This window comes from Vulpes lagopus, chromosome 16 (assembly GCF_018345385.1).
Source record: "Vulpes lagopus strain Blue_001 chromosome 16, ASM1834538v1, whole genome shotgun sequence".
Lineage (NCBI taxonomy): Eukaryota > Metazoa > Chordata > Mammalia > Carnivora > Canidae > Vulpes > Vulpes lagopus.
Genome location: NC_054839.1, coordinates 2558875 through 2567844, shown reverse-complemented (window position 1 = coordinate 2567844; position 8970 = coordinate 2558875). Strand labels below are relative to the sequence as shown.

General features: G+C 55.0%; 1 protein-coding gene across 2 annotated transcripts in view; it reads right to left on the bottom strand.

Annotated features, from left to right (window-relative positions):
* Positions 1-587: 587 nt before the first annotated feature.
* Positions 588-8970, bottom strand: part of CARS2 (cysteinyl-tRNA synthetase 2, mitochondrial) — a 44326-nt gene continuing 35943 nt past the window's right edge. Inside the window, exons 10-15 of one of the 2 annotated variants that reach the window (XM_041731173.1) lie at positions 5852-5918; positions 5097-5235; positions 3435-3558; positions 2823-2921; positions 1037-1243; positions 588-750 (exon numbers count right to left, since the gene is read on the bottom strand). In XM_041731173.1, coding sequence (XP_041587107.1) covers positions 661-750; positions 1037-1243; positions 2823-2921; positions 3435-3558; positions 5097-5235; positions 5852-5918 — 726 coding nt within the window. In that variant the 3' untranslated portion in view covers positions 588-660. Of the gene's footprint in view, positions 756-1036; positions 1244-2822; positions 2922-3434; positions 3559-5096; positions 5236-5851; positions 5919-8970 lie in introns of both variants that reach the window. The other variant, XM_041731172.1, reaches the window with a different exon arrangement.

Sequence of the window (8970 nt, the reverse complement as noted above, 5' to 3'; positions counted from 1 at the left end):
GACCAAGAGAGCAGCATGGAAGCACCTCCTAGTGGTCAGGTTTGGCATCTGGCCATCAGGGAACAGCGTGATCCCCATGTACTGAGGGGGACCCTCATAAGTGGGTCACTGTTGGCAAGGCCGCTTCTGAATGGGTTTCCTCAGCTGTAGACAAGACACCACTGCCTTTTGGGGTCATGAAGGTCAGTGACCAGTGAATGTGGCTGTTGAGCATCAGCACTCTATCCACCACGGTGCCTAGTATGTGCTTCCCCCTGCGCCCACAGGACCGGTGAAGGCCAACTTGACAGTACTGGACCGTAGGCTGGCCTGGCTGGGGACAGAGCGGGGTGTGGGCTGCACAGTGCTGGTGCTGGTTTCCACCTCCTGCTCGTGGTCTGCTGTCAGACCTGTGTCTTGCATCTACGAGAACTAGGGGTTAAAACAAGATTAGATGCAGCACAAAGACGAAACCAGTGTCAGTGAACACGGGGTTGTGTCACGTGGTTTTCTATGATTTTCTGTGACATTATCCATGGCTGAGGTCTTGTTAGAATAGCCCCTGTCTGTGGCCATTGGTACCACGAAGAATCCACTTTGCAGGCACATGGAATCAGTTTGACTTTAATGTTGACCAATCAGGCACAATGGGAAAGTTGGATGTAAAGCTGTTACCGTGACTTAAGCACAGAATGTGCTGGAAGTCCTCAGCTCCCTGGTTTGTGGTCTTGGGTCCTGTGATCCAGCAGCTCCCACGTGGATGTGCTGCTCCTATCCTGGGGAGGGAGCAGACTCTCTCAGCTCAGGGCTGGTCTGGGCTGCTTGGGCCCACTCCCGTGTGTGTCCTCCGCCGTAGTGGCCCTTCCTGGGTCCCTCCTCCCGCGGGTGCCCCCTGAAGTCACTGGGGCAAGGGGGTGGGACTCTCTCTTCACAGGCAGCATCAGCACTGTGCCTATCTGGGGCTTTGACCACTCTGCGTTTGTGGGATGCCTTCCGGTCTACACAGCACCTGGGGGTGATGGTGCCCAGTCACCAGGCCATAGCGGCAATGGCTCACCTTAATGCTGATGCCATGGGCAGCAAGGTCCTGGCGCAAAGTGTCACACGCCTCTAGCAGGGGCCGCCTGTCCAGGAGCTGCTGCCGTCCAGCCTCCTGGGTGGCCGCTTCTGTGGCCAGGGCGAACTGCCGGACCTTGAGCCGGAACCGGACCAGCTCCTCCACCACGCTGTGTAGAGTAGCCCGACTGCTGTCCTCTGAAACCAACTACACCGGGTGGAATGGTACAATCAGCGAGGCCCTGGCAGATACCCAGATGGCTGAGCCCAGCTGACAGGGTGCTGGGGCTTCTGTGCTAATAAGCCCAATCGGTGCATGTCCTCCCCAGGGCTCTCTTCACTGGGCCTGGGCTGCTGGCCAGTCCCCGCTCCCCTGGCTTGCACGCCTTGGTCACCAGAGGGAGCTCCCCAACACTGCTAGGAGGTTCAGCCCTAGGGTTCCTGCCCACATCCTTGGGAGCAGTGTCCCTGCACCCAGGCGTGTGGGCAGCCCTCCTCCCATCCTGCACTCCTGCCAGCAGGCCAGGAGCTACTCTTCCACAGATGTGCTAACATCTGAGCTTGTACCTGTCGATTGGTCCCCGGGCAAAGTCTGAAAGTGCAAGCCATGCTCATGAAACCAAACCAGTTCATTCTGATCAAATACTTAAAACAGGGCAGCCCAGGTGGCTCAGCAGTTTAGCGCCGCCTTCAGCCCAGGGTGTGATCCTGGAGACCTAGGATCGAGTCCCACATCGGGCTCCCTGCATGGAGCCTGCTTCTCCCTCTGCTTGTGTCTCTGCCTCTCTCTCTCTCTCTTTCTGTGTCTCTCATGAATAAATAAATTAAAAAAAAATACTTAACGTACACCTTGCATATGGTTCGCACACATGGTACGCTGTCACTACTTGGTCACAGTCTCCTTGCCTGGCTGCAGAGTTCAGTGGGTCAAGTAGGATTTGAAGTCACTGGAAGTCCTCTCCCACCTACAGGACATCTCCTTACAGGGAGGAGACCCTAGCAGCTGGCTGTGCTCATGGGTGTGAAAGAAACAGTTTACAGCTCGGGTCAAACGTCTCAAACCTACAGAATCCTCAGTTACTGCTTCCATAATAAAAGGGCCCAAAGCAGGATCCAGTGTCCACTGCTGAGAAGGAAGTGAAGCCAAGGACAACTGGGCCTGATCTGCCTCCCCTTACCCCACAGCACAGCCTGGGAGGATGAGCGGTCCCAGCATACGTGTGATGGTCACTCTCCATGTTTAGAGTCTGGCCACACAGTTTTGCAAGTGGCCACTTGAGCCCTTGGCTCTCCTGTCTCAGTGAAGCAGGCAGGGCCTCCCCCCAGGGGGTGGGGACAGCACCCATCCCTGCTACAGGACACCAAGGGGCTCAGCCAGAAGCGTGTCATCTTACTGTGCACCTAACTGCATCTAGAGAGTCTCAAAATAACGCCAGCTCTGCTCAGAATCACTGCAGGTCAGGTAAACGTTTACTTTTTACAGAACGTATTTTAAGCACATAAATTCAGCATAATTATCCATTAAAATAACATTTTTAAAAGGGGAGCAGGGATGCCTGGGCAGCTTAGTGGTTGAGCGTCTGCTTTCAGCTCAGGTCGTGATCCCAGGGTCCTGGGATCGAGTCCCACATTAGGCTCTTTGCAGGGAGCCTGCTTCTCCCTCTGCCTACATCTCTGCCTCTGTCTCTCATGAATAAATAAAATCTTTTAAAAAAATAAAAAGGAGAACAAACAGTTGTTAGTGCACATAGACAACCTCACAGGAGGACTAGAAGGGCAGGGCATACCTGTCTGTCCGCCAGAGAAATCCCAACAGTCTCAAAGAACTGTTTGATGTAGGACACGATGGAGCCAAACACGGCAGGACTCCTGGGACCGCCGGGTTCCTGTGACATCACCCAAAGGAGGCGCTTTAAGAGCCAGGAAAATGGTGTAAAAGCACTCCTGTCGCTGCATCTGCTCCTCATGCAGTGAGGATGGCCCTGGCAGGGCACACTCTGTACTCAACCCTGGAGTAGCCCCTCAAGGGCACACTGCACGACTGCGGGGAAGCCACGGAACCCCTGCACCTCAGTTTGCCCATCTGTGACATGGGGATCTGCTAGGGTCTGCGTGCTGTGTCCCCCAAATCCATACGCTGACACCTAAACCCCAGGGTGACAATGTTAACAGATGGGTCTCTGGGAGGTCAGTGGCCCCACAGACAGCTTCCATTGAGTTCCTCTGAGCAAACAGGAGGATGACGTGCTTCCCATGTGAGCAAACACCTGTCCGTGTGTGGGGCCTCCCTGCTCTGAAGGGGTGGCCCCGTGCAGGCTGAAGCAGCTTTTGGGGGGAAGGAGGGTAAGGGAACCAACCACACCCAAACCCCACCCCAGCAGCCACGTCTTGGGACATACCTTCGTGCGCACCTTCAGTTGTCTGTTCCCGTGGTGGATGAGGTCCATGATGGCATCCACCGCTGCGGGCGTGTCGAAGTCGTCTGCCAAGGCGGCCCTCACAGCTTCCTGGGTGTGGCAGAGCCTGGGAGAGAAACAGGCACGCCTCAGCCCCTGGACTGGCCCAGCAGAAGGAACAGGGTGTGCCCCAGTCCCTCAGCAGCACAGACGCCCTCCTGAGTCGTGACCGTGACTTTGCTGCTGGCCCTTTCTAGGCCATGCTCACACCTGTGAGTGCTAACAGTCCTAACCGGGTAAGATCAATTACCCAAGATTCAGACTGAGAAAACCTCTAAAACCTGGGTTTGAACAAGCCCTGTGTCTCCTAACAGTTTAAAAATGCAGCGGTGAGAAAGTAAGGTTCAAACGACATCACGGTATATTGTCAGCCGTCTGCATCATGCAGACCTGTCATGTGCAGGCTTGGAGGGAAGGATGGCATGATGCAAACCCCCTCCCCAGGAGCCTGTAGGCAGGACCCCCCTGAGGGTGGAGGGTGGTCCCAGCCATCCCTCTCAGGGTCACACGGTCCTGGCAGGTGGTGGCCGCTCCCAGCCTGGCCCTGAGGGACCAGGAAGGGAGAGACAGGCCACTATCAGGGCTGTTTGTCACAAAGCTGAATGTGACCTCCCGAGTGGCAGTCTCTACCTTCCCCCTCTACCATGCCTGTCGCCGAGGAATGCCAGAGAAAAAGACGAGTGTCCACCTGTCCCTCCCTTGGGGCCTCCATCTAGATGGCTGCCCAGTCCTGCTGGCAGCACCAAGCCACACAACACCCTCAAACACCCTGCCCCAATGCTCTAGGCTTTGTCCCCTGGACACCCATGGCTGTGACCAACAGACTCAGCGCCAGCCTGTTCCAGCCCAGCACCCTCCCTCCTCCCCAGGCTGACTCCAGATGTGTCCAGGGACTTTCCTAACCTCCTAGGGACTCCTCCAGGATGAGGACCCATCCCATGATGGTGCAGGCACCTGCAGCACCCGATAAACACCCGATAGACCCACTGGGAGCTTTGCCTCCTAACCGCACAAACATTTCCCAGTCTTCCGCAGTTTCTCACATCCCGGATGCCAGCCCCACATCTTCCACACCATTTCACAAGTGACAAAACAAAGATGAACAAGTTTAACCATTCAACAAACGGAACTAGAAACATGATTTCCGCATGTAACATTCCCCACCCTCCCCACCCTTCCTGCTACTCTACTCCTGCCACTCCTGGGGGCTGCTCCACTGTCACAGCCTTCTGCCACCATCCTATGGCCAGACACTGGTGTGCATGGCTCTCAGGCAATGGCAGGACATGCACTTGACTTGTGCAGACTTGCTGGTCAATTCCCGATCAAGCCTGGACTGAGCCACTGAAGCCACCCTCCCGTGCTCTTCAGGGGTCCAGTTCGGCCACGCACCTGCCAGGCTCCTACCCAGGGGACCAGAACCTCTCTGCATCACTCACAAACACCAGTGAGCAAACTCACAAACATCAGTCTGGGTGCAGGGGTGACTCACCCCAGCAGGACCACTGACATGCCCAAGGCACCTTATGTACCAGCACTCCCGGAGGACCACAGCCCCACGGATGGCGCCCAGGACACTCGGGTGGATATGGGGAGGGCACCTACCTCTCCCACAGCACATCGTCCCTGATGGGGCCGCACACCAGCTGCCCCTTCATGTAGGCCCGGGCGTCCTCCACAAACGCTGCCACCACCAGGAGGAGGTGCTTGGCTTCCAGCATGGTGCCGTCGCTGTAGTCAATGGCTGTGGATGGGACGCATGAGGTCAACCGGGTGCTGCTGCCCATGCCCATACCCCGCGCACTTGGCGCTTGTCGGCCAGAAGCCAAGCAGCGGATGTGGGTCTCCCTGCCCCGGGGCTCCCTGACGCCTGCCCTGCTCAGACCAAGAGGCTCCGTCCTGACCCCAGCCTCCCTGCCTTGGAAGAAACATGGAAAACTACTCCCAACAGGTTTTGGCCAGGAGTCCATTCGTGCTGAGACAGGTGACTCTGGGAATGCAGAGACCTGGGCTCTGAACCACCTCTCGGGAGACCAGCCAACACAGGGGACTCTGGGCTCCAATTTTAGGCCCAGGACTGAGGCCAGGCCCCTAAATTCTGATGTTGCAGTGTGTGAGGACATGCCCTCCACGGGGCTTCATGCCCAGCCCACACCCAGGAGAGCCAGGGCCGGTGGAAAACCCATGGCCTCCAAAGACAAGCTTCTGGAACCTTCTGGCCAGGAGGTGGGATGCTTTCCAGCCATGCCTCCACAGCTTGTTTTCAGGCAGAAAGTAGCTGCACCGCTGAGACTGCTTGGGATGTAGCCCATGTTCAGCCACCCGCCTGAGCGCAACCCGTGGCCTCACGTGTCATTCACCTGCCCGGTAGCTGCTCCGCATGCAGAAGAGCCGGAAGACATCGGGGGAAAACGTCTTCAGAAAGTCCTAAGAGAGATCAGGGAAAAATGGGAAATTAGGGCGCCTACGACACTTGTGCGAGCTGATCTCGCTTATCAAGCAATCAGGAAGTTTTACGAAATCTGGTTTTGTTCCAGACTCATTACTAGCACGCCCCCACCCCGTGTTGCCCACAGCGTCCTCCCTGTTCAGTGTCACCAGGAAAGCCAGGTGGGGGCAGCCCTGGCTCTGCGTTGACACCTGACCTGGGGGCAGGGTGTGTGTGTGTATCTGCACTGCTGCTGCTGCCCTCAGGAGCCCCTGCCCATGACGTGGTTCCCTGGGCTGTGTCACCAGGGGATGGACGCAGCCTAGCAAAGGGCCAGGCAAGGGAAGGGGTGCAGGAGGAGGGGCAGTGGGGAATGTGACGGTGGGGCTCAGGGGCAGAGGCCACCTGCCCTCCCACTGGCCATGCGAGCTGTGTCGCAACAGGATGAAGCTGGCCCCAAGCTCAGGTTTCTTGAACACAGCACCGCCTTGGATTAAATAGTAAAACTGAGAAGCTGTTGTTTTAGTTCACTTCCAAAACATCCACACAAAGTGGACAGGTCTCTACTAGGAGGGATAACCTGGGGAAACTCAGCAGAACTTGCTGGAACATCACAAAGTTCAACAAAACCTGTGTGTGGTGGCGGTGGAAAGTGCTCAGGGGCCTTATGGGGTGGGGGCAGGGGGAGGGAGGACAAATTTGGCCTCCATGGGGGCACCGGGGCACCGCTGGGCCTGCCACGGACGTGCTCATGGTGACCACGCCCCCCCCCCCCCCAACCAGGGATAAGCTGGCTCTGACAGGACCTTCTGACATCATGGAATTTGGGTCAAAACCCAAAACTATCCTGTCCTTCACTGTGGATTCTCTGTGAGTAAAAGGAGACATGTTCAGCCCTACTCTTGTGAACCTGATCCATGTCTGGTGGTTATTTCTGCACATATTCCCCCACAAACACACACAACAGTGACCCAGCATGTGACAGCTGGGAGGACAGTGGCCAGGAGCCACACCAAGATCGGCAGGTGCCCCCCTGTGAGCAGTGACAGAGCCCGTCCCCTGGGTGAAGCTGACCCTTGGCCTCACAGAGCTGGTATAGCAGGAACAGGACCCCCGGGAGCAGGTGCCCTGCCTCAGTCTCCCTGGGGGAACCACTTCAAATGCAGTGTAGTCACTATGCCACAAACAGTGTCACCAGGTGGAAAACTAACCTTGTGTACAAGACTTCATCATTCGCACGCTGTTCTCTATGTCACTCCATTTAAACTCCCTTTAAAGTCCTAAATGGCTTTTAGGGCTTTATTTTTTCATTTTCTTTTTATTTTTTTTCTTTCTTTTTTTTTTTAGGGTTTTATTTATTTTTAAATATTTTATTTATTTATCCATGAGAGACACACAGAGAGAGAGAGAGAGAGAGAGAAGCAGAGACATAGGCAGAGGGAGAAGCAGGCTCCATGCAGGGAGCCTGATGCGGGGCCGGATCCCAGGACTCCAGGATCACGCCCTGGGCCAAAGGCAGATGCTCAACTGCTGAGCCACCCAGGTGTCCCACAGGGTTTTATTTTAAAGAGTTTCTCCTCCCACTCAGACCATGGGCTCATTCAGATTGCCCTCAATGTGTGTTCAGAGCCCAGCATCAGGACAAGTGTTTATTCTCACCACGTTGGGGGCTCCTGTGGAGGAGTCCTGGTAACTGCAAAGAGAATTCTGTGATGGAGTGTTTCCGCAGCATTCAGGCCCTGGGGGCTAATCCCTGATAATAACAGAATGAAAGGACAACCACAGGAACTAACAAGGAAAGGAAACCAGCAACAGAGCAGAAAGGTGGCCTGGAAGGGGAGAAAGCATGAGTAACCATGTATCTGATAAGAGGTGAGTCTCCAAGATAAGCAACTCCTACAACTCAACAGGAGAAGACAACCTGATGCAAAAGTGGGCATAAGACGTGAACAGACGGGAACCCTGGGTGGCGTAGCAGTTTGGCGCCTGCATTTGGCACAGGGCACAATCCTGGAGACCCGGGATCGAATCCCACGTCGGGCTCCCGGTGCATGGAGCCTGCTTCTCCCTCTGCCTGTGTCTCTGCCTCTCTCTCTCTCTCTCTGTCACTATCATAAGTAAATTAAAAAAATGAAAAATAATAAAAAAAAGACGTGAACAGACATTTCTCCAAAGAGGATCAACAGATGCTCAACATCACTCACCACTGGGAAATGCAAATCAAAACCATAATGAGATTATAACCTCACACCTGTCAAAATGGCCAGAATCAAAAACAGAAGAAACAGCAGGTGTTGGTGAGGATGTGGAGAAAGGGGAGCCCTCGTGCACTGTTGGTGGGGAATGAGAACTGGTGTGGTCACCGTGGAAAACAGTGTGGAGGGTCTTCAAAATGTTACAAATAGAACTATCCTACCATTCAGGAATTGCACTTCTGGGTATTTACCTGAAGAAAATCCATCTCTTGAAGAGACATCCACACACCCATGTTTAGTGCATCACTATTCACAAGAGCCAGGATAAGAAAGCAACCCCAGTGTCTGTGAATGGATGAATGGATTAAAAAAAACTGTGATAGGCAGACATAGAATATACAGTGGAATATTATTGAGTATTATTCAGCCATCAGAAAAGAAGGATCCTGCCATTTGTGACACAGGGATAAACCCGGAGGACATTATACTAAGTAAATAAAGAGACAAATCCTGTAGGATCCACCTGTGGCTGAAGGGAGAAAGAGTCACAGTCCCAGAAACTGAGCAGATGGCGGCTGCCGGGGCTCCGGCGCGGGGAAGACGGGGACATGCTGGTCAAGGGGCGCGCTCTCAGCTGTACAACGACCGAGCTCCGGGCCTCTCGGACAGCACGGCGGCCACAGTGACGAGGGCTGTGTCCTGCACTAGGAACGTGCTGAGGCAGATGGCAAGTGTTCTCACCACACGCCCCGAGGGGACTCTGCCAACGACTGGGGAAGCCGCTCACCGCGCATACGCGTATCAGATCGTCCGTGGCGCCCTCTAAACCCGGCCACTTGTACCTGTGGGCAACACC